We start from the raw sequence: 26,002 nt of genomic DNA, 5'->3' as shown, positions 1-26,002 counted from the left end.
GGGGCCGCGCGGCTGCGCCCCGCCCCCTCGGCCGGCGCGTGCTGCCCGCAGCCTCCGCGAGCCGCGGCAGCGCCCGGCGGGAGTGCGGCCGGGACACGGGCCGGGACACGGGCAGCGCCGGCAGGCGGGCGGGAGGACAAGAGGGGAAGACGAAGGCGTCCCCGCGCCGAGGGAGAAGCCCCGCGCCATGAGCCCCGACGAGAAGCCGCAGCCCGGTCGCTCCCGCGGTGACCGGCCGCCGCCGCCTCAGCCCGCGGCCGGGCGATCCCGGCGGCGGGGCGGGCTCCTGGCGGAGATCCGCACGCCCATCCGCACGGAGCCCTTCCAGGAGCGGTACAGCCTCAGCCCCGGCCGGGAGCTCGGCAGGTGAGCGCTGCCTCCGCTGCCCCGGACGGCGGGGGAGGAGCGGGGCCGGGGGGTAGTGGCGTCCCAGCCCGGGGGTCCCTGCCCGGGCAGAGCCGCTCCGGGGCACCAGCGGCTCCGGGCGGTGAGCTCCTGCCGCGCCGGGCCAGCTCCCAGGGCGTGCCCCGGGCCGTGGCTCGGCTGAGGAGGGTGCTGGAGGCAGCTGTACCCCGCAGCTGTCCGTTCCTCCTACTGAAGAAGGCATCCTCGGCTCCCCAGCCTTGCAGATCTGGCTGGGAAGATGCTGTGGTTTCCTGGGAGCCCGTGTGGAGTAGTGGGTATTGGTTTAGATTTCCAGTGGAGAAGAAAACCTGCCCTTTTTTTCCTTATTTTTATTTTTGGAGGTCTTTATTATTTTCCTTGAGCTTCATAAGCTGTGACGTGGAAAAACAATTTTACACTCCTTTGGGATACCATATGCTTGAGAGTAATCTGATGGTGGAACTTTTCAAGGAGGTAAAGCTGGTTAAAATCGTGGGTTTGGAAGTGATTCCACATGTAAGGCTTAGTCCATGTATAATTTCAACACATGACTGATAGAAAGCAAGGCTTATGGCAAAAAATCTCATTAAAAGGTTTTTGCATCTTAGGAACTACATATATGGAATTTCAGCACCGCTTAACCAATACTTTTGTCTGAAATTCTGTCACTTCCTATTAAAAGAATGGTATTCTTAGAATTGCATGTGCTTCATCCAAAGGTTGTTTCAATAAAAAATATTAGATGGAATACCACCGGATATATGTAAGGATATCCTCCTCAATGTATGTTCTATTGCAAGTTATGCTCACTTTGTAACTCAATTTATACAGTGGCAAAACAAACCCCTTTGGAGCTAATAAGGAGTTTCAAGGCAAATGCAGCTGCTGTAGGCACCTGTAACAAATACTTAGGCTGCCCTAGGTGTTAGCTTAATGCTCAGTAGCTCTGGTGTACCAGTAGAATAATACCTGTTTAAACACAGTGATCTAAAGCATTCACATGATAAGCAGGTGGGAGAAACATCCCATGAAATGGGAAAGCTTTTTGTAGATTGTTGTGACCACAATGTCCAAGGCCTGTCCAAGGCATTGTTGTGACCACAATGTCCAAGACCTTGGGTTTGGTTTTTTGTTGTTTTTTTTTTTTTTTTTTATTTGTAGTTCAGATGACTTCAGAAAATATTTTGCAGTTCTTCCATGGAATGGGCATTTCCCTCAAAGCCGAGTGGTGGTCATTGGCCTCATCAGAGCATGGAGTAGATGAAGGTTCCTTCTGGAACAAAAAATACAACTCAGATGATTTGCTTTACCCTAAGAATCAGAATTGACTACTGCTTCAAGTCTTCATCTGCAGTTTAAACAAGTAAATAGCATAATGGATTTTTGTGTGGAATGTTTTTTGAATATTTTAAGGATGACCTTCATGTGAAGGCTGTGATTTTGCGCCTGTAGTTAAAATGAGTTAAGTGGCGGTTCTAAGTGTTTGTCGTGGTTTTGAGCAACAGTTGCTCATATTTTTGGTTCAGACTGTCTCTCCTCAACTTCACAAGTGTTTTCACTATCTTCTCTTTTAGAATATAGAAATCTCTACATATGAATACATGTGCTTGGTTTTTTATTCAACAGTTTTAAATTTTGTTTTTTAAAAAGCAGATACTTCAGCTGTAGTACTCCCATTAAAGACTATATTTTGCCAACTCTGTGACAAAATGTAGGTGGAAAGTCTCTCTGTCACTTATAACTGTAATTTTGTTAATAATTTATTAACACAAATTGTTTCACTTTCATATGTTTATGAATGGTATAATTCTTTATGGGTAGAGTTTATCTTTACAAAGAACAAATTAGCACCCAGGTATGGCAGGTTTTTGTCTTCGATGAAAAACAGTCCTTGTGCACACAACATAATCTATTTTAGCATTAAGATTTGGTAGAAAAAAGTTAATACACTTTGTATCTGTCCACCCCATTTCCCAGAATTAGAGAAACAGTTGGAAAGCTGCACTGTAGCTAGGTTTGAAAATAACAACATTCGTACGGATTGTGTTTAAAACTGAGAGCACGGAGAAAGAAGCGAGTAGATTTATCACCTTTGCTGAGATCAGGGCTGCTGCATGAGCTCAGCAGGTTTGTGTGGTCTTTGGCCTCCCATTCTGTGAGTCAACACAGATATGTTGAACTTCCCAGGGCACTTATAGCCTCTGGTCTCCTGTGTTTGGAAGAGGTTGGGAAGAAAGTGGAACATGGCAAAATGGCATGTAGTCTGGTCATACTGGGAAGAGAGGTGTGGGGGCTCTGGCCCCAGGTGGCATGTTAGGGAGCAAAAATCCTGGGGGAAGCCGTCCTGAAAGGCATGGATGAACCTAGGAGGAGCTTGATCACAGTGTCACCAGAGGAATTGGGTGCAAACCTGTGGGAAGTCAGGCTTCATTAGTTCTGCTCACGAGAAAAAAACTGCTTTCAGAATGTAAAGCTTATGTGCTTCAGAAGTTGCTGCCTCAATCAGTGGCTGAATAGGTATTTGCAAGTCTGTTGAAACACAGCTGTTGGGAAAGCCAGGTTCACTTGGGGAAAAATATCAAAAACTTCATGATAATGGCCACTTAGGAAAGGAAATTACTGCAAGTTCCTTAGAATGACATGGGAATAAAAGTTTTTAAATTAAATTGTTTAATATATGACATTTTGGTCCAGTATTCGCAGCCTTAATAATTTTATTGTCCTCAGAATCACAGTTCTCACACAGATCTGCACTTGCATGAGGTTTGAAATCAAACTTACCTCTGATGATTGTTTTAAGGGTGCCACTTCTCATCACCTCACTGAGATTTAAATGTTTTCAGACAGTGCTAGCTTGAGTTAGGTTATTTTGAAGCAGCGTCACCTTTGCAGAGGACAAGACACCAATTGCTTAACTCTTCCCCTTACCATTTGTGCTTAAGCCATAATTGTACTGTAAAATAGGGAACAATACATTTTTTACTACCAAGTACTTCCTTAAGGAGTCTATTATAATTATATTTAGCTGCTTTACTCATTTTCCTTGAGAAAAAATTCCTAATTGCAGACAAAGTATTACTAGGCTATTAATTCTTCAGCTTATTGATGGAATGTTGCACTCCTTTTTTTATGTGAAACAAGCTATGCACATACTGGAAGTCATCATTTGTGTACAGAAAATAACGTTCTTTATTCTAGAGCTGGGTTAGAGGAAGTTAGAAGTTGACTGGTTTGTCTTTCTTCTGGAAGGTAATGGTCACCTTAAATGATTGATCCACAATAAAATTTCTTCTAGCAAAACATGTGCACGCATGTAAATATGTCCAGTGCAATTCAGTTGTTTCTCCTCATTCCCAGTTTTTTGTTAATGCTCATTCTCCACTCAAAGGTAAGAATAAAAAAATATTGTAATCATCCAAGGAGTGTGAGATATTCTTTGTTCCTGACTAGTGATGTGGCTGTAGTTTCATTGCAGATAATGCATGTGTTGGATTTTATTTCCCCCCCCTCCCGCCCCCTGCCACAAAAGAAAAACTTTGGCATGAACTTTTATTTTTCAGGTAGCTTTCAGTGATGTGTGTCTTAGCAGTGCATGACACTTGTACAATTTTGTGCCACGATACTGCTGTCCTCAGCTGCTCTCTGCAGTAGCACAGCTGGGATGAACTAGCTGTGGAACTAAGCAAAAGTGGACAAGAGATGGAAATGAGGACTTGCAAGTAGTTGGTTTTGCCACTTGAGAATAAATTTATGTGAGCAAATTATTAATGAACATCAGAAATGTCATCCCTGCACTTTGCTGTTTGGAAATCCAAAATTGTTGGGGGAAAAAAACCACACTTCATAAAAAATGTTTTATATGAGTTATATAATAAACTGCATATAGTATTGTGGATCTCAGAAGAGTTTTTTTCTGAACTTTATAAAAAGTAAACATCTTCACGGAAAGAAGTTATTACTGCATTTGTTACAGTGACAGTGTTTTATAGGTCACTTTAAAAATAAGGTCATTTTAAAATATTTAGTTACGCTTAGTTATTTTTATATATTATAAATAAATTAGTAAGCTTAGTTCTCTGTTTTTCTGATCCTAGGACAGCAAAAATTAATTGGTGTGACATAAATGTTGCTGTTTATCTGATTTGACACTTGATTTGTGATTTGACAATTTTCCTTTGAGCTATAATGTGTGCCTCATGAAACAATGCAAATTCTGTTGGCAATCTGAAAAGGTGACATTGAGCGTCTTTGTAATCAGAATTGATTTCTCTTAAATCATAATTCTTGAATGAGACTCTTGTGAGGACTGAGAACTATTTAGAATTTCCTAATCTCCTCTCTCTCCAATGCATTTTTATTTGTAATTGGGTGTCTGATGGTCTGTTTTCAACTTGACAAATGCACATTAAGATTTTCACCTTAAAGTTATTCTTCCTTCCATGCAACGTTCTCACTGCTAGCTCTTCTCAATACACTAAAGTAGCAGGGATGTGATCTAACAGTATTTTATATACTTTTATTATAAGTTCTGAAAAGCAGGATTTTAAGAAAAGCAGAGATGAAGTGTAGGGAATGTATACTTCATAAAAATGCTTGTTTATATATGTCTTATCTACTATTCTGTCTCAATCAAAAATAAATTCTTTAAAATGTATCTGTTGGCTTAACCATATACTGGATGCTATCTTTGGGTCTTAGCTCTGAAATTTTCTCAGACATGAATCTAGATCACTGCATAGTAATTAGTTCTACTGCTTATAAACATCGGGTTTGTCAAGTTTGATCTTTTTGGGGATTGTATTCAGAAAAGATGAGTTCTAACAGGCAGTAATTATAATAGCTCTAATTATAGGCATAACCATGAGGAATCTGGGCAGGATTCTTGGTCTGAAACAATTTAGAATTAGTATTTGTCAGCCACCTGAACTCCCGTGTAACCTGTCCTTTGAATTACGTCACCTATCAGGCTTCTGGCCAGCTCAGCTAAACAGGACATACGTGGCCACACACAGTGGTGGCTCTTGCCGTTTCTTGCTGCTTCATGAATACTGTTTTATTTCCAGAGTGACTAATGCACAGTGAATCGCAACATCCGTACTCATTAGGTTAACTAACTTGTTTCCAGATAGATTTTGTATGTAATTCAAAACAGCATGGTACTTGAAAGCTGTATTACAGAGATTTCAAACTTTTCTAAGCCACTTTCTCTAGGTCCTTCCTGGTGCTAGAATTAAAAGCTTTTGACTGTACTAAGGCAACATTTAAGAGGAAGTACGCAGTTCATTCAGATACTATATAAGGAAGACAGAGAAGGTTGAACCCCGACAGGGATCTAGATTTACTGGTGTAAGGCTTAGTATGTATGAGGTGTTTAAATAACTTGCTTATTAAAGGACTTCTCAATTTATTTTTATATGGTTTTGACAATATACTTATCAGTTGATTTTTTTCTTGAGATGTTCTTTAGTGCTAAGAACTTGAACAAGTGTATTAACACTTTTGATAAATGCATATCTACCTATTGTACATAAATTTTGTGCTATAAAATTATCTTCATGCATTTACAAACTTCAGTAGTTTTGTCTTCATGTATGTATTAGTAATTAAGAACATCTTCCCAAAAAGTTAGGCCCAGAAATTGAAAGCATATTCTTGCTGTTTGTCTACCTTCACCAGACATGTGGACTGTGCTGTGATCTAGTCTTAATACATATTGTGCTGTAGATAATGTGCTTATGCAAAATAGTATTCCTAGAGGAATAACTGTGGCTGTATCAGTGGTTACAAGTCCAATTATTTTATTGAGATTGCCTAGCAAATACCCACTTTGTGGGTACGTATTTGACTTGATTCATTTAGACTGTGTGATTTTGAAACAAATGCTTATTAAAAGCAAGCCAACCACAGCTTTGTTTAGCAGTTATATTTCATGGATAGCAGTCTTCTGCCAATAGGCTGGGAGAGTGAAAACTTTGACACGAGCTGAAGTAGTTAATTCTGTGAACTTCAGCTTGGACATAGGAGGGGCAAAACCCATAGTAACTGTTCCAAAATAGATGAGGACTATTATTTTGGTTTCAGCAGCCCTACAGTAAGTAAAGGACCAAAATAAAGATCTCAAAGCTATTCCTGCAGCTTTATAAGAAATGTTTACATATAAATAAAAAAGGTAGTTTTGATGATCGTTATACCTGTATGGTAAGAGCTAAAGTAAGGTTACTGTACTTCAAAGTGTGAGAATTCATCATTGCATTAGTGAGAGGTATTCATTAAAATACCTTTTTAGTCTAAAATCAACACTGTGTGAATGGAACTGAGTGGAGCAGGTGGTGTGGGACTCTTGCAGGGAAGTTAAAAGCAGCCACTTGTGCCAGAGTGCTGTGGGGGAAGTGGCGTGATGCAAGCGCTGCAGTGTGGTTTGAGCTGGCCTGGTGCATCATCAGGTGTGTGTTCTGCCGAGGTGACGCTCATTAATGTGGGCTAAGCATGGTGCTCAGCTCTCTCTGCTCTCAGTGCTCCTGTTCACCTTGGCATTGCTGCAGAAATCGTGCTGCAGAGCTTGATTTTAGTCAAGCTGCTTCATTATGTTTAAATTATCCATGTTCCTTTGTCTCACTGTATAAGTAGGGGGTTTTAAGAACTGTTAATAAAAAAACTCCAGCTGTTATAATTTCATACATGCCATGGTGAAAATACCATCTTGAAAATGCCATCTTGAAAAATGCAGAGTATGGATATTGCATAGCAAATGGAGCAGGATTCAATGAGAGTGCTCTTACAATGGGTATGGTGGGATACTTGAGATCACAGTAACTGGGTTACTGTGAGGTTATCAGAGAAAGCATAAATTGCTCATTTGTACATTCTGATTTTGCCTGCTTTTTAAATTAAAGCTTGGAGGATAATGTAATCTTAGGAACTAGCACAGCTTGTTTACGCTGTGTTTTTGAAAACTGTGTTGTTTGAATTAATTGTTTGGGTTTTTTTTAATTCCTTATGTTTCATGGAGATTATTGACATTCTGGGCTGGGGTGTTTTGAACACAGGGATCATCACTCAGCAAGGCATCTTTCTAAATTCAGATTGAATCTTAAATGCTAATAGTGATTTGGTTCAAGTTTCCTGAGACATTAATTTATAAAGGCTAAAGCTGTCACTAAGGCATGTAAAACTAAATTCTTATTTAATTTCAGGGGAAAATTTGCAGTGGTGAAGAAGTGTATCCAGAAGGACACTGAAAGAGAGTTTGCAGCAAAATTCATGAGAAAAAGAAGAAAGGGCCAAGACTGTCGTATGGAAATAATCCACGAAATTGCAGTCCTTGAGCTGGCACAATGCAACCTTTGGGTCATTAACTTGCATGAAGTTTATGAAACTGCGACAGAGATGATTTTAGTCCTGGAATAGTAAGTATTAGTAATAATTCCTGAATAACTTTCTGCAGTACTTGCTTTAAAATAATAATGTAAAAATACTGTGTATCAATGTGAATAATGTAAAAAAATTTTTTTTTGTTTCCTGTTACCCCTGCTAAACTTCAGGAAGAATTGCTAAGAAAATGACAATTACAAGAAAATACGTGCAGTCTCATAACTACTTCAGATTATAACAAATTTCTCTAATTATGTAGTATCTTTCAAAGCTGAACTATAATTTATGTAGTTAAAGCATCTTGAATGAAATATGAACTCTGTACACTCCCTGCATGTGAAGGAGGAAGAGGAAAGAAGCAGTGAGTATCTGTTCAAGAACCAAAGTTTATTTCATTGACAGTGGCAAAGATGGGATGAAATCTGCTATGGTTTTTTTACCAGTTACAAAAAAGGTATTGAAAGCAACATCGTTGCTAAAAAGAACCTTTAAAATCTTTTACAATAGAAAACTTGCTAAAACAGTATCTTTTTGGGGAAAGAAGGGAGGAAGATTGAGACTTAGAATAGTTTCTCTCAAAGGACACATGACTCTGCATTTGTCTGTGTGGTTTTTTCCACTTGCGTTTGTCCAGATGGGCATTCCTGCAGCTGTTGTGACTGTTCATCTCATATGCCAATGGCTTTAGATAGTAAGGCATCTCACTAGCTTCCAAGATTCAGCCAAATGCTTGTTGCTACTGAACTCTAAATTCTTGTTAAGTTCTATGGATTTAAAATAATTAAGAGAGGAACAGTGAGATTCAATAGTTCAGAAGTGACTTGTTTGTTAAGATAAATCTAGTTTGTGCAGCTCTTCTCTTACTTGATAGCAAAAAGAAATTGTGAGAAATCTTGTGTACCGATCGCATCTTGTTTAGAAGTCAAAAGAAACTGTATCTTCAAAGTTCAGTGAAACGGAATGAGACCATGTCTCCTAAGGCAAAATTCCTTCTAGAATACATTTTTTAAACTTCATTTTGTCCTTAGTGAAGTCATAATATGTGAAATATTCAAGTATCTTTTATAATACATAGGTGTGACAGAGCTGGGGTTTTAACTGCTGCTATTGAAGACTCATAAATACCTGTTTTAAACACTAGCAGAAATTTAAATTCAAATACAGTTTCATTTTCTAGATCCTATAGGATTTAATGTGAGCAATGGACTCTAAATGAGCAATGAGTTTTGTGATAATTTCAATGCAAAATTCTTAGTTTTCTTTTAGAACTCAATTTTCTTACAGTTGCAAAACTCTTTTAATATGAAGTATTAACTAGGTTGTTAAGTAATTAGCAAAATTACTGGGTTTATATGCATCAAACAGTCATACCTCATTTCAGATAAATAGCTATGTGCTGGAGTTGTAAATTACAAAAACAGTCTTTCCCTGACTTCAGCAGGTATGTCTGGATGCTTCTTTAGTGTTCCAGAGACATGTTGCAACAAAGCAGGTATGAATGTTAGTGAATTTCTGACATTCTGTATGCAGAGGATTAAAGAACATACCTAGACTGCAACCTTCTCTAGGGCATTTCAGTTTCTATTAAGCTTGATGGTCTTTGTGGCAGATCTTTATCTCCTGAAGAAGTAAAACAAATACTTAATCTTGGCCACTAACTTCATCTGCGGGATTTTAAAGTTTCTTGTCTTGATGTAGAATCTGTCATGAGGGCTGAAGGTTTTGCCTTCAGGAAATGTTTTGCTTTCAGGAAGAGAAATGTTAATGTTACATGGAGTGTTGTCTTTCAATCACTATCTGTTTTTGAGAGAAAATAACCTTAAAATTGGCCATGTTAATATTAAGTGCTGAGCAGTGGGAAGCAAGGAGGCATTACAGTTTTGGCTTCAGCTGTAGCATAGTGAATCGAGGCTGTCTGCATCCACCCTCACAACAGTCTCTGACTTTGGTTTGTTGTCATAAAACCCGAATCAAGGTATTTAAGTCAGAATTGAAGGAGTGTGTAAGTCTGAAGGGGTAACAGAAAGCCCAGAATTAATCTGTGGATCAGTTACGTTTCTGTATTTCACTGAAAATGGAATGAAAAGAACCTGGAATTTTGCTGAAGAAGGTACAGATACAGTCCAGGAAAGTTGACATATCAGGCATAAAAAGAAAAAAGCAAATTTGGCAACTTTTTGACTTGATACCTGTGTGCAACCTACCTGTCTTCCCATTTCTTTTGAAAGAAAGAGCAGTAGAGCATCTGATGCTTAAGAGCTGGTCCTTTTATAAGGGTTCATCACCATGTTTTTACACATCTGGGGAAGGGATAGATGATACTAGTGGGTAATCAGTGGGTCAAATGTATAGAAACCTTTAAGTGGAGCTTGAAAAATCTTCATTAATATTTTGTTATGAAGAGCCTCTGAACTGAGCCAGAGCTTTGTGTAAATACAGTAGAATTGCACGCTTGCTTTAAAAAGAGGAAGTCTTTTTCATCTTGAAGACACAGTTAGTATTTATTTGATATGCTAAATGAAGTGTTTTTTCACCTGTAGTTATTTGGACCTGGCTAATGTAATGGACTTATATGTCCATTAATACTAATGTACTTATATAGTCTTGGACATGATTTATTTATTGTCCTCCTTACTGGAGGTTAAAGTAAGAGTCTGCTGGCAGGAAGTGATCCATTTGGCATAGGATTCAACAGACTGAACTTGAAGCAAACCCGCTGTAATCACAAATAACTGCTGCTCCAATGTTTGCATCTTGTCTATCTGAGTAGCAAGTGGAGTTGTTCTAGTTAGCAGTCTCAAATCAAGACTGGAGGTCTAAAAAAATCTTAGGGGAAAACTTCTCAAATGGTCTTAGTTACCTTTGTGTTTCATTCAGTTCTTGGGCTGCCTGATTGGAAAGGTGAAGGAAAAAAACTAAAAGCATTTGTCTCAGAATTTTAAGACCAGTATCTATAATTTTATGTATTTTGATGCTTATCTTCCCATGTCCTCTCATCAGATATGGATTTGTAGTTTTCTCAGGCTTTAGAAACATTGGTACATTACATTGCCTTACACTGGAAAAATTACCAGTAAGTGCACTTACTATCCAATGGTAAGCCTAGCCAAGGAAAGAGGTATGGCTGTCAGCAGCAGTGAGCTTGGACCTCTGGTGATAGTGTTGCAACCACTGTGAACAGCGTGTACTGTAAGGTCCACGTACAGAAGGCAGATGACTTTCCATTATTTTGCGAAGATAACCCTTTCAAGAAAGACTTTTGACAGAGTTGAAGACTCAGGAAGTAAATTTTTGTCCATTGCAGACTGTATATAACTCAGCATTGAAATCAAGCATTTTAGGAATTGGTCTACATATTTGTACTCTGGTGATTTGTACCTCTGCATCCTTCAGAACAGTGACTTAGTGTCTGATCCATTAAAGCTGAGGGAATGGTTCATTTCTTCAGGTGCCCTGAAATAGGTTTTTTTCAGTCTTTTTCTAATTATAAGTTAAATGACTGTGTTAGCATCTCCTAAGTGTACTTGAAAGAAATTTGATGTTGAATTTCATACAGCTCATTGTTAAGATATATTTCAATGAAGATAAGTAGTCTCAGTTTAATCTAAAGTCAAACGTAATTGTAACAAAGATTAGTTCTGTAGACTTCCAAATGACTCTTAGCTCATTTATGCTGCTAAGCAGTAATAAAGTGTTAGCATGCTTTTCATTGATGAATGACAGTTGAATTTCACTTGAAATTAGAGAAATTAATGGCACAACAGTACTTTCGTAAGTAAATTAAAATAGCTAAAGAATTATGGTTGCCATAGCTTTGAAGTTCAGAAAGCCTTCTTTTGTCTCACAATTTTTTCATACACTTAGCTAAGGGAGGGTGTACTAGAGAAATAATGCATTCTAAGTAACACTGGATTTCAGAATGTTTTGCCATTAAATATGTCCTTATCAAGTTTTTTTATTTTTTTCAGATTAAGGTGGCTTGTTTTCCTAAAAACTTTGTTGTCCTAAGGATAATTCTTTGCTTTTATCCCTTAAGAGCATTTTCTGACTGGCCCAGTCATTTGCTAAGTTATTTCATGGCGATTAGAAAAACTACAGTTTAATGAAAAATAGGTAAATATTATTAACACCAGAGAACTCCTGGTCTGCATATATACAGAAATCATAACAGTGACATGCCTCTGATACTCTCTTAGGAGATATTTTGAGCCTTTCTATAGTTAGATTTTTTTTTCCCCCTGAAATCTAGCTGCGGAATACAAAATAGCTGAGTTGAAAATATTGTTAAGGAGCTTGGCAAAACTTGGAATAGGTGTGCAGGAGGATCTTTTTGGAGTTCATTTTTGCATTGTGCTTCCAACCACTTGTGACTGGCTTGGCTCACAGCTCCCTGCCTGTTTTGCTTAAGGGAATCCACTAAGCTCGCTCCATGGCAGCGATACGCAAAATGGTCTTGCAGTATTGAATTTCCATGTGTTCTTGTAAAGGGTTACTGGTTACTTGTTTGAATGTGGTATTCTTTGGACAGAATGAATTGTCCAGAAGGAGTTGTTCCATCAGCCTTCTAAATAGCCAAGTTAAGATCAAAAAACAGAACATTGCATAGGAAGTCACCTTTCCCATGTGAAACTTGTGTTGTAAAGCCAAGTGTCTACGGTAGCTGAGAATGGCAGTGTCTTGTAAGTTCTGAAGTGGGTGTGCATGTATGAGGGCTGTATTTCCATGTCTCACTCTTAAAAATGCTGATGAACCCAGGCATCTTCAGAAGTATAGGGAGGAACTTAAATTGTTTTTTTTTAAATAAAGTTTCTGGATCAAGGGTTTTCTACTCTCACACTGGTAAGCACTGCCTCTTGATTTCACTGTTGGGACATTGCTTCAACGTTTATTGCCTTGACTTCTAACACCTTTAATTCAGAATTCTTTAGGTGTAGTATTAAAATTCTAGGTAGCTTACATTTTAGCATTGTGTCTACCTCAGTTTTAATTAAGTTACACTAATAAACAAATTGTAACAGATGCCTACCAAGTAGACATATAGCTAGCAGGGCTTTATAAGGCCCCCACCCTCAACTTCCACTGTTTTCTCAGCTGGGTCTATCAAACATAAAGTGTGATCCTATGTTTTGGGTATAAATCTGATTTCACTGAATTAAATACCAGAAGTATTTTTTCCTTACTTGAAGTGGCAGAGCTTTACCAGCAAAATCCCAGAGTTATTGCTATAAAACATAGCGTGTTAGTAATTTTGGTAGTAGATCTTATCGCTGTATGTGCACTATAATTCATGCTACAAGGAATTAAATCACTCTTAGGTAACATGACATTCTTAAGGCAGAAAGTTTAATTTATGGGTTGCAGTAGATATTTTTCTATTCCTATGTGGAAAAACCTTTTTGAAGGAATTTGGCTTAGGATAGTAGGATACACTAGCTGATGTTCATTTTAAAAATGTCATTAATATTTGAATCCTCTTCAAAACTGAAATATGACTATTTCCATGAATTAAATAAAAATGGACTGAAGAAAAATGTGATAGTGTCAGGCATATGAAATTTTTCAAAAGGAATTATAGTATTAATATTCCCTTTGAAAAACTAATTTTATTCTTGAGCTCTATCTCTTGATACATAAAGAAGAAAAATTAATATTTAATAGATGGTTTTTCTCAAAGAAAAATCTTTGTTTAATAAATGAAATTGTACTGCTGTACAAGCTAGCCAGCATATAGAACAGAAGTGTAAAAATCTTCAGAAAAGGGTATGATTTAACCTTCTTTTAATTTTTTTTTTTTTTTTTTTTGGTAAGACCATCTGTAGGGAAAATTTAAAATAATGGCAGTGAGAATACCTTGGAGGGCAAAACCATTTTTTTTTAATCCATGAGGCTTTTGAAAGTACTAGGATTGTAGCAGCCAAGTTAGTAGGCAGAATAGGCAGAATGAACATTTGAATATAATTAAGTGTTCTTTTTCTGGGGGTACACAGTTGAAATGCACCGTTTGTGTATAACTCTCATTTGCTGTTACATTCATGTTGAGTGTGTCTGGCTGTCTTCAGGATAGCCTAGGCAGTACAATTCACTGGAAAAAAGCAAGCAAAGGCAGAGTAGGTAGGTATGCATCCATAAAGATTAATGCTTGTGCAAAGTCATTTTTGCATGTCACAGTTTGGTGTAACTGGAGAGGATTCTGCCTTGAGGGTTTCACCACCTTTCCCTAAGGGGTGATTATAGAATTTCATGCAGACAAAGGGTGTATATGCTGATTTCATAGTAGGAGCTCAGCAATCCATATGCAAAGTGGCCCCATTCTAACATTCTTATGCCCATTCTTATTTTAAGATGGAGCTTCTGTTCAGTTTATTTTACTTTTGATGCTACAGTTTACATTGTAAAACAATTTTAGTTATCTAGAGCTGTTGCTATACAGAGCTGGTACTGCATGTGGCTTCAGAGTACTTGAAATTTGTTAATATCTAGTTATTTTTATATTTTTTGTTATTCTGTTATTTGTTTAAACATATATAAACAAAAGAGGATGCAAGCTGAGAGATAAAATTCTCAGAGCTATTTTTAGATGAAAGAAGTTTAGAAACTTCATGCATCCCTGTATACCAGAGACTTCATAAACAATTCAGTTGCAGACTTTACATTTACTCTTTTGAGTATGCGCAAAGCATTTTGAGGAGAGTGGGAGGTGGGGTGGCTTTGCTCTATGTTTGCTAAGATTTGCCTTGACCAGATTTCCACATAGTTTTATTGGAATGGCAAAAGGCACAACTTTTATGAATACACTGTCCTCAAACAATTGTGGCATTCATCTGAAAGCAAAATCAGTAGAGTTTCAAAAGGAGTCCCCAAAATTTCTGTACTTTTAATATTCTCAAACCTAAATTACTAAAATCTTTGCCTGTCTCCAAAGCTGCCATACTGCAGAAAACTCTTCCAAGGCTGTAAAACCTTGCCAAATGTCTAATAACTGAAAATATCACTATTGGATTATACCTCCTGCTGATATTGCCTATACAAAAAAAAAAGTCTGAGTCGAGCCAAATGGGTGCTATAATTTAGTCTGAACTAACAATATTCCTACTGTTCACAGTGCTGCTGGAGGTGAAATCTTTGACCAGTGTGTGGCTGAAAGAGAGGAGGCCTTCAAAGAAAAAGATGTTAAGCGACTTATGAAGCAGATATTAGAAGGAGTTTCATTCTTGCACAGAAACAATGTTGTTCATCTTGACTTAAAGGTAAGATTGGTGCTGTATTTTTCTTACCGATTTCTCATCTGTTGACTTTCTTGCTAATGTCACAATAATGCAAATTTGTAATTAACACACTTTTACCTAATTATACCTTGAATGATAAAATTAAACTTTTGGGATAGAGTAACCACCAGGTCTGAAAGCATGTTGGGGGGTTTCTATGATTATGTTAAATATAAATTTCATTTGATTAAATGAAATGTAGTAAATTCAAAAGTCAATTTGCCTTGCACCTTAAATTGTAAATGAGTGCTTTGGGTAAGACCTGACTTATTTCTACATTGTAGTAAAAATATCTGGCCATTGAAAACCAAGTTTGTTTTCTGTATTGACTCGAGTTTTAATGAAGAAGGGTGGTAGTGACATTGGTGGAATAAAGTGTAATGTTTCAGAATGAAATGTTCAAACAGGACTGGTGAATTAATGTGTTAAGTACATTTCTAGCATTTTCTTCCTTTTTTTTCACAGTTATTGTAAATCCTAATTTAAATGTCTGTCAAACAGACATTTGCTGCCAAACAGTTGACTGACACCCTGTTGGTATATAAATTATCATGATTTACTGAAACAAGTATTTTTTAGTTATTGAAAAATAGTTTTGACCCAAATCAAGTGACAAGTACAGTTGCCATCATATGAAATCTTATAGTCAAGAAGGGAGTTGTAACAGGGATCCAGAGACCTAACCTGGATGGCTTAACTCCTCTGGGTAGCAAGCTTCATTTTTAGTAAGTGATGTGAGAGTAAGCATTCAGAAAGACTAAAAATGAGCAGTTAGAATTCCTCAAAATTCCAGTATGCTTAAAAAAGATACTCAGTATCAATGGTTGGCCATTTAATTTCCTTGGAGCAAAATGTGTAAAATTAAATGGTTTTTTTGTGGACTATATATTTGTATATGTTTTTAGTTAAAGTTGTGGTGTTTCTTAGCATCACCAGCTGGATATCTGTAACTGGAAATGTAATGTGACTACAGTACTTATTTGCAAAAGTAGACTTGGGATGTTAATTACAGATTTTGTCCAGAAAAGAAATTCATAAAAATCTTACTAAAAACTTCCCAAGGTGTCAGAAAATTTATGCTATAACATGGAGCATATGTAATTCTCACTGAAAAATCCAGCATTGTTTTTCTGCCTTACAGAAGTTCATTAGCAGAGGAATTGGTGTAGCAATTGAGGTTAATTAACATGTTTATACATTACTACGGTGTGCAATATGTGTTTAATTGGAGTCCTACTTACAGTGTGATGACTTTCATTATTTATAAAACTATCAGTCTTGTGCAAAATAAGGTTTATGGAAGTCTTCAGAGTATTGGCAAATAAAAATTATGGAAATGGTAGAATTAAAAACCATGACTTGCAAAGCGTAATTGATCCACATGCCTTGCAAGACTTTTTAAAAAGGCCCATTTTTGACAGAACTCAGAAAGTTGGGTGCTCCCTTTGGCCACATACTTATTAACCCACAGTCCTCATCTTCTGTTGTATCCTGTATCTCATGCTGCTTTAACTTGCAGCTTAAAGCACAGTGGAATTTACTAAGTACTTTGTGATGACATTTGGAAGACTTCTGTATGTTTACTGTTGCTATGCAAGGTGTTTGCCAATGGCAAATTTTACAAATTCTTGCTAAAATGGGGGTTTTTGCACTAGTTTCACCTTTGTGTCTCTAAAGATTTCCATTTCATTTGTCTGTTTCAAATTCCTTTGGAAAGGTCCATCCAATTTTCCATATGTTGCCCCTTCAAGAAAAGTTAAATTCTACACCCAGAAGAATTTAAACCCAAGTGGTTGTCCATATGCAATTGTCATCTCATTATTTACATTATATATCTAATGAACCATATCTATGACATTGATAGTTCCCTTGCTTTAGATTATTTTTGCCCTCTGAATAGATACAAGATTTTTCTTGAGACTAAACACTGCAGAAAGAAATGGGGTATTTTGATGTGGCCTAGCAAGGTTGTCACCTGATCGTTTCTTTCCAAAAGCATGGTTCTACTGAAAGATGGTTTAAATGTGTATTATTTTTAATTGCAAAATACCATTATGTAGCCTAGTTTTGACTTGGATGAAGAGAAAATATAATACTACCAAGTGCAAATTAATTATCACTTGACAGCATTGTGTTGATGCTATTTAATTTGCAGGGTGTGCACAGATTGTAGTCAGGAGTCTTTCATCTCCTCTTAATGGTGCTTAAAAGCTGCAGAGTAAGGGAAGTCTCCTTTCTCTGTGTTCTCATTTGCTCTTTGACTTAATCTTAAATTGCTGAATTAATTGGTGACTTAATCTTGAATTTGGTAAAAGCTTACGGTAGTTGGGAATGGAAGAGGATTTAGGCAGGTGTGGGGGCTGAGGAAGAAGATACGGGGATCCTTTACTTTTTTTAGAATTGGCCTAGTTTAGTATCTTTAGACATAATGAAGCTGGGGTATCTCAGCTTGTCTGGTTTTCCTGTTTCTGACCACTGTTTCTTGGATAATGCCTGTCTTGTTTTCTAGGCATCTGAAGGTTTTTGAATATTATATAATTAGATAATCTGCAACATTAATGATATTAGGTAAGGTGAGGCATTGATTAGATTAAAAACCTGACCTTTATTATGTGTCCTTAGTCTTTATGTGTCTTCTTGAAACCAACTAAAGATAGAAGAAATAAGAGGATCTAAATGGAACCTTTAAGTCTTGCTGCAGTAGAGGGTGGGGGCGTCTTCAAACATTGCCATTTGATGGTTTTCATCAACAATTTCAGTAGTGCTTGAGGGTAAAAGTGAAAGGCCCTTTTTAGAATGGTCACCAGGAGAGCCTCCAGCCAGCATCTCCTGTCTTTGTGGGCTGACTGGCATTAGGCAAACCTAGATGTATTCTAGCAGAGTAAAACCAAAAGAGAAACAGATTACAGATGTGAGGAAGTTATCTTCCTTTTCTGAAAGTTTGAGTAATGGTGTCAAGCTGAAAACTGTGGTGAGTTCAAAGCTATGGCTTCTTTAAGGTTTCATGTTGGCATTTGGGCTGGTACTTCACAAGAATCCCATAATGATTCCTTAAAATAAGAAAATGACTGGTATTTCATTAAGAATTGATTCATAGTTATGACTCAATACTGTAGACAGGTTTTTTTTCTGCGTAGGTGTGTTTTGCATAATAAGATTTTGAAGAAGACAATAAAAATGGCAACAGCTTTATCTACTAAAATGTTTAAATACAAGGCTGAAGAATTTCACAAAATTTTTCAATTGAAAACTTTTCCTCATTTAAATATAGAGAAAATATACTTTTCTCATGCTTTTAATTTGACTCTTCATAACTAAATTTCTCACTGGGAATTACATCTAAGAGGGTAATGAGGGAAGCATAGTTTTGGATGTTTGCTTTTCTAATACAAATAGAGAATAACAAATCTGAACTATAAAGAATGTGGGAATGTGCTGCTCCAAAAGCCTTTGCATAGCCACCAGATCCTAATTTGTGAAGAAAATTAAAAAAGAGCTATTCTTAATATATAGGTTTACAAACAAAAAAGAAATTGACAGTCATGGAGTTAGTTTCAAATAGTCATGGAGTTAGTTTCAAATAGTCATGGAGTTAGTTTCAAATAGTCATGGAGTTAGTTTCAAATAGTCATGGAGTTAGTTTCAAATAGTCATGGAGTTAGTTTCAAATAGTCATGGAGTTAGTTTCAAATAACAGTTTAGCTCTGCAGGAATCAAAAAACTCGACTATATTCAGGTGTTGCAGTAAGGAGAACTGGCTCAAGTTTTTTAAAGTGTTCTTGCCCAGGTTTATTTCTGTATTCAGAAGCAAGGCTGTTCATGTGAGAGCATGTCTTCATGAGTGACTCTGGGGATGGAGGACAGACCAGCTCCATGATTAGGGAAGGAGTATAAATGTTGGTGTTACTCCATCTGGATTATCAGTCAGTGGTTGCTTTGCTGTTCTTACTCTTTTGTCCTCCTCCCTTTTCAACCACTCTAATCCAAGATGATCCAAGTTCCCAATAGACTTCTGCACTTTCATGGAACTTGTGCTCACGAGAAGCATGAATGCAGTGTCAATTGCCAGCACTACCATTTGGAAATGTTAATGATAAAGCCCAGTGTGATCACTGGTCTGGGGGTTGGTAAAGTCAAACCTTTTCTTTTTTTTTTTTTTTGGCAACAATATGCTTCAGTTTCAAACATTTTTCTTTTTTAAATTAAGCTAGCATTTAAAATAGTAAGGAACTTCTTAATGACCACAAAGGTGCTTTGAAGGAAGACAGCCAAGATCTAGTGACGTCAGTGCAAACAAGTTTATCCAAAGTCGATGCTCTTAAAAACCTGTTTCTCAGGCTGCAATATTTTTTTAAAACTCTTCTTCAGTTAGTATTCTGTAATACAGTTGTTTGTACTTTGACCAGGATTCAGGTTGGTTGCAACAGACCTTTAAACAGGTACAGTTAAAATAGTTGTGTATTCAGGGTTTTTTAAATGATTGGGTGATTTTGGACAACCTTCAAAGGGAGGAATTTTACACCATCTATTGGAAGAATCGAGGAACAAAAGGAGTAAAAAAGGCGACACAAAGGACTAGGGAGGTACAAGTGTGGAGGTGCTTACATGCTATTGTTTAATGACACCTATCGGCATGTATTTCCAATGTGTTCTAAGCTAACAAAGGTTTGATTCTCAGTTCTAAATTGTTAATCCTGGCATTCCTTTTGGCCTATGCGTCTCTTCAAAATCACCTTGGGGAAAATACATAAATGATCCAGGGTATCTTACTTGTTATGGGAGGCACTGTTGTTGCTCATGGTCTAAAATAATTATGCAATATGATGTCAAAGACATTTGTTTTTTGGTGATCCCAAAAGTCTCTTCCTCTTGTATTTCAGCCCCAAAATATTCTGCTAACCAGTAAGTCTCCTCTGGGAGACATTAAGATAGTAGATTTTGGCCTTTCCAGAATAATGAAGAGCAGTGAGGAACTAAGAGAAATCATGGGAACTCCAGAATATGTAGGTAAGTTGTTCCTATAGGTGTGATGAATAGTCCAGGCTTCTGGGGAGTGAAAAGAGCCCTTGGAGCATGCCAGCCTGGCTGTGTAGTTACTTTGTCACAAGATCGAGTTGTTACTTGGATGTGGTACTGCTGCCAAAGGTAGAACTGGCAAGTCTTGCCAGTCTAATGAACTATCATTGTCTTACCAGCAGTCATAACAAATATTACTTGGAGTAAAAGTTTAAATTCACATACTCAGTCTTTGAATATAATATTTTAGCCAGTGTAGGTTTTCTCTTTTTCAAAAAAGCCCAAACCACTCCAGGCCTTGAAAATATACTTGAAAATATATTTTTGAGTTGTGTGGTATATCATCATAGTTATGGGTTACAGTGCTGGAATATACAATGTTGGCTATTTTCTGTTTTGTCTGCAAAAAACTTGTATGCAGATTACTTAATTGGGAAGGAGACTGGCCTGGCTTCTGAAGATGGCAGTAAAAGGAAAACGATTTTTTACACTTAAAAGCAGTGAATAATAGAAACCACTTAAATTACCTGAATAGAAGTATCTTGATTTCAAAAGATTGTCATGCATCAAATGGCTTATCTTAAATTTTACCACATGGCCATTATTGCATTTTTTAGCTCAAGTGTAATGTCTGCATATGACAAAACCCTTTTTTTTTCCCATTTAATAGCTCCTGAAATTCTGAGTTATGACCCAATCAGTACAGCAACTGATATGTGGTAAGTTGAACAAATTAATTGTCATCCTAACTTTACTGAAGTTCTTCTTTGGGATTTTTTTATTTGTTTACTTTTAAGGAAAAAAAAGGCTAACTAAAAAAATGGTGTTCTTTTTTAATTTAGGAGCATTGGAGTACTTGCATATGTTATGCTAACAGGGATATCACCTTTCTTGGGGGATGATAAACAAGAAACATTCTTAAATATATCTCAAATGAACGTAAGTTACTCTGGAGAGGACTTTGACCTTGTATCAGAGTCTGCTGTGGATTTCATCAAAACTCTCCTGGTTAAGAAACCTGAGTAAGTAAAATACACAATTGTATATGCTAATATGTCAGACTGACTTAATTTCAAATGTAGCAAGTGCTAGTGTTTTCATTTTTAAAGTATAATGGGACTTTGATTTCATTGTGCTATTACTTTTTATGCATATGAGAATTCCTCTGTTTCCATCCAAGCTTGTATATTCCAAATGATGTCCAAGTGGTAGTGATTCAAACTCAAATTACTTTCAGAAAACTGTGTATGAACTATAGCTTGTAGCAGTGAACATTACACCCATTCATCTTGCAGGTACTTTGCTGAAGTCTTTTAAATGAACTGAGCTTTGAGTCCTTAATCTTGGATGGGTTGGTAGAGAACCTTGCATTTTCTGGTTTGTTAGTGGACTTTTCTTAATGGGCAGCAAACTGAAAATTCCAGGTTTCCAAACAGAACAGGTGTTTTCTTTGGAACTTTACCAGTTCTTCATGGGACATATCAGCTATTTATAATTGAAATTGCCTACTGCATGTTTGTGGGAATATTTGAAGAATGTAGAAGTTGGATAATTTTTCTATATATAAAAAGTATAAACTTCAAAAGTTGGTTGGCAACATGGAAGTGTAAACTTATATTTAGAGATCTATTAATTCCTTTCTTTTAAGTGCTAGGAGTTCATCTACTTGAACTGCTGTGGTCTTTTTTGGTAAAAGATAGCTGTCAGTGCTTTTTTTTTTTTTTTTTTTTTAATGTGCAATTCTGTCTTTAATACAGTCATATCCTTGGAATAATTTTTGGCTATCTCTTCTGCAAGGTTCTGAATTTTGTACTGATTTGGACATTTATTTTAATACTTTCCTTCCTCTGCAGGGACCGGGCAACTGCTGAAGAATGTCTTCAACATCCATGGTTGGAACAAAGTGATAATCCTGCTTGCAGGGCCTGGAATAAGAGTACAGAAGGGGAGACCAGTGATGCCAGCCAGAAAGATGCAGATTCTTCCTCTGAACAATCAGTAGACGCTGAGAAGACTGGAGAGGAAGAATCAATAGTGACAGAAGAACTAATAGTAGTGGCTTCATACACACTGGGACAATGTAGGCAGTCAGAAAAAGAAAAAGTAACTGAGCAGAAAGCCATTTCCAAACGATTTAAATTTGAGGAACCATTACTGCAGGAAATACCAGGAGAATTCATTTACTGAACTGTGCATATAGCTTCATAGCTATAACTGAAAGGCAGTTTTTTCTACTAAACAAAAGTATTCTAGCCAAGTGAATTTCTGATATGCAATAAATTTTCTAGATAAAAGAAAGTGTTTATAAATGGCATACAAAAAAAATGTGCCAAGTGCTTATTTTCATGGAACAGATAAGATTTCAAGTGGTTGACAGGAATTTAACGAAGAGGATAAGCTTATTTTTGGTTTTAATTTTTATTTCTGTTTTTTTGTTGTTGTTATTGATTGGTAACAGAGTTTTTGCTAATTGTTCTGGTGTTCTTGAGAAGTCGACACTGGAAGTGTTTCAGTGCCAGATGTCAATAGGAGTATTTTAGGATACGTTTTGGTATTTAATGCAAATATATAATGTTGGGTTTTCCGTAAAAGCCTCTTGACTTCAGTGGAACTACCTGCTCATCTAAAACTTGCCTTAGAGGAGAATTTGATCACCTGGTTTGACATACAGATTTCAAAATCATCCTCGGTGTATTTCTTTTACATCAGGTCAAAGACTCAAACTCCTCTGGTGTGTAGCTGAACAGTGAGTTCTGCTTCTCTAGACAGAGATGCACATGCCCCACTGGGAAAGAAATCTGTACTGGAGATATGTATGATTTGGGAGCACAGTGAAATCCTGCTCCTGAGGGTGATGTATTTGCTTATTTCAGTCACTTGTGAGCCAGCAGAGATTGTTCCTTTTCCTCCTGTGTTGGGTGAGATGTGCCAATAGAATCCGTCTCAGCATGGCTACACAGGGGTGATGAGAGGAAAAAAGAATGCAGTCTGATGTAGCTCCTCTGAAGTTACTAAAGTTCTCTCCACTGACTTTACCGTGTTAGGTTAGACAGTTTGTCCAGCTACTCAGCCCTTGATTCCACCTCCCTCAGAACCAGGTGGGGTTTTACTGGGATCATGAGGTCATTTCTACCTTCTTTCTGGTCTCTAACTGCTGCTTTAAGGAAAAAAAAGGAGCATCCTTAGGCTAAATTGCAATTGTTCAATATAGCTGTCAGATGAAGAAGAAGATACTGCTTCTTCTGAAACAGTGAAGCACAGTTCGTGCCTCCTGCTTCCTGATCACTCTCCCTTAAACACTTGGAAATACAGCATGTTATGTGGCCTGGCAGAGTGGGATTAGGGAGCAGTATGGATGAGTCGTAGTTCTCAATGGACGCAGTCCCTCAGAAGACTAAGCTGGCACCAATGTACAGATCTGAGGATCCTGGCCTGAGTCCTAGTTTTCTAAGAAATATTTCATATTGATGCTGTTCCAAAGTTGAATTTTTATGTAATGGAAGTTTAGTACTATTATATTGCATACTGTTAACTATTCAACTATTTATTTGGTTTCCTTATGCTGTTCCTTTATAATAAACTCTGACAAAAGTTTTCTTGCTATAAAACAGTGAATAGAAACTTTTGAGCTATTTTTTTCCCTTTTTTCCATGTTGGTACACACTTTTCTAATTTCAAATGTATCAAATGTTCTAGTCCATTTAGCGAGGAGGAGTTCAGGGCTTTGTGCTAATGTTACAGTTCCTCCTTCACACAAAAGTTAAATGGCTTAATAAAGCAGCAGTACTGAGGTGATCTGATCAGCATGGCTGGAAAGGTGGGGAAAAAGCACTAGTACAGAAGAAAGCTGAACCAAAAGCAGTGGGACAATGAGTAGTTTTTCCGTAAGGCTTAATTGCCAGAGGTTGGGCTACCTTTACTTCAAGCCACATCAGGGAAATTGCACCAAAATTAAACTGTTCTATCAAGCTTCTTCCCCTATGGAATTACATACTGAGTATTCAAGTAGGTAGAGCAGCTTCTCATTCCTCAAAGGTGTTCATATAAAACAGCCAGTGCTGCTCAGAACTGAGTTTGGATGTGTTATATATTGTAATGCAGAGATACCTTGCATGCTCTGGAGAAAGGAGCCAGTTGCTGGACAGCTCTGGCTGCATCTCAGCAGGAGACTGTGAGCCAACAGCATATCTGTGTTATCTGGATGTTTCTGGGCACACAGAGGAGCTGACCTTACCTACAATGCTGATCTGTTTCAGCCTTGTTAGGCAGGACAGTATCATCGTGGCCATCCTTCTTTTACTCTCCAGTCATTTGCCCAAGACAATTTGCTTGGGTGAGGGGACGTCGATTCATGGAATTCTGTGCAAGACTGCAACTTCTCCTATCTTCCATCATTCCCATTTTGACATTTTTTCCCTCATACCCACACTTCAATATGTTACTAAGTTGAGCAGAGAAGTGAGGTTGAAGAATGTTCACATCCTACCCTTACAGAACAATGTTGCCAGTTTTGCGCACATAAATGTTTAATAACTCCTTGTTGCCCACTTCAAACTATTTGAGGGATATACACCCATTTCACTTCCTCTTTGTAACCACAGATCATGTCTCAGATTGAGACTGGTACTAATGGAAAAGAGGTGCTGAGCAGTATACATTTTGTCCTATATATACTGTTTTTAATGAATGACAGTGAAGCTTAACACATATACATGAAATACACACTTATTTCAAGGCCAGCTGTTCCTGAATTGGCTGCTTCGAGATTTCCAATGGGCTGCATTTCTGTTTAACTCTTTGTGCCTTAAGGTGATTCTATACGCTTTTTGAACGTCATTAAGAATTTGTATAAAGTTGTGAAGGTTTAATAGTGTAAGTTATAAACAAGGCATCTTAGATTCACCCTATAACAGGGGAAATTTTCCATAAACATTTAACTGCAGGACTATCAGCCAGACCCAAACCCTTGAGGCTGTTTCTGTTCCAATGTGAATATGGGTAAAGCTGCAAGCCAGGTGTTCTTACCCTGAGCTGTAGGAAGGGGCTGTTCAGTCTGTGTTGTTAAGGAGCTCAGCTATGAGTGAAGTGACACATCAGTAAAACTAGAAGCAAACCAAGAGCTGTAAGGAGCAGCTGGTTTTGTGCAGCTCCATGAATATGGGGGACTGTGTGTATGTAAACGGGTCATTTGGAAAAAGCTGCTGTGTTGGGGAAGAGGCTGCTTGTGGAGAAAAAATCAGCTCCGTGGACCTTGTGGGCAATGCTCTCCCAGTCCCCACTCTTCAGAGTGAGCACATGCTGGCTGCCTTTGTAGCATGGGGAGCCTGGCTGCTGTTTGCGCAGATGCAGGATGCTGAAGGAATGGAAGGGCAGACGTTCCTACAGACTTGTAATCTGTGGTACATGGAAGACCCATGAACTGTATCAATAGGAGGGGTAAGTCTGGACCTAGGCCTTCTTTCACTTGTTGGAATAAATAGCAAAGTCCTAATGAAAAGCACAGCCTTGTCTCCTCTTGTTGCCATATTCACCTCTTTAAGGGAGAAGCTTATAGGTTTTATAGTTGCTAAATTAAATGTTCTACAAAACAGTATTTTTCTTTTTGTCCAAAGTGGAATTTGCATCGTGATTTGCCTCATGTTTAACATTTTCGTGTGCGGGTCTCTAAATACAAAAGCGTGATCTACTCCCTGAGTCTCTCTTGAGAGCTGTTAGGTCACAAATGCAAATAAAAGTTCACTGCCCATTCTCCGCTGGTGGTGCTCACAAGGGATGGGGAGGGAAGAGGGCCTTGCATCACTTTACTTTGTGGCTTAAGATCTCCCTTGAATGTTTCAGGTGTTCCTGGAAGACAGTTCAATGTTTTAAAGAAATAGTGCCAGTTCATTGTACTTCTGATAAAGTGTTTACTGTTTCAGGAACTTTACAATAAATTAAATTTTGTTTTCTGAACAGCTGATGGGTCT

General features: G+C 37.7%; 1 protein-coding gene across 1 annotated transcript; it reads left to right on the top strand.

Moving 5' to 3' along the window:
- STK17A (serine/threonine kinase 17a) lies at positions 1-25,988 on the top strand. Its single transcript, XM_002196559.7, has 7 exons — positions 1-366; positions 7,578-7,790; positions 14,858-15,002; positions 19,901-20,027; positions 20,707-20,755; positions 20,879-21,058; positions 21,890-25,988. Exons 1-7 carry the CDS (start codon positions 188-190, stop codon positions 22,221-22,223), a joined length of 1,227 nt encoding a protein of 408 aa, XP_002196595.6. The 5' UTR covers positions 1-187; the 3' UTR covers positions 22,224-25,988.
- Positions 25,989-26,002: the final 14 nt, after the last annotated feature.

Source organism: Taeniopygia guttata, chromosome 2 (assembly GCF_048771995.1).
Source record: "Taeniopygia guttata chromosome 2, bTaeGut7.mat, whole genome shotgun sequence".
Taxonomy (NCBI): Eukaryota; Metazoa; Chordata; class Aves; order Passeriformes; family Estrildidae; genus Taeniopygia; species Taeniopygia guttata.
The sequence above is the reverse complement of the archived record's forward strand: the minus strand, read 5'-3'. Positions and strand labels throughout refer to the sequence as shown.

What these genes read in the sequence shown, in the direction of transcription:
- STK17A (XM_002196559.7), top strand. Translation starts at nt 188, where the DNA reads ATGAGCCCCGACGAGAAGCCGCAGCCCGGTCGCTCCCGCGGTGACCGG. An exon ending in ATGATTTTAGTCCTGGAATA is followed by an intron (nt 7,791 to 14,857) that starts GTAAGTATTAGT and finishes TACTGTTCACAG; the next exon opens with TGCTGCTGGAGGTGAAATCT. An exon ending in CTCCTGGTTAAGAAACCTGA is followed by an intron (nt 21,059 to 21,889) that starts GTAAGTAAAATA and finishes CTTCCTCTGCAG; the next exon opens with GGACCGGGCAACTGCTGAAG.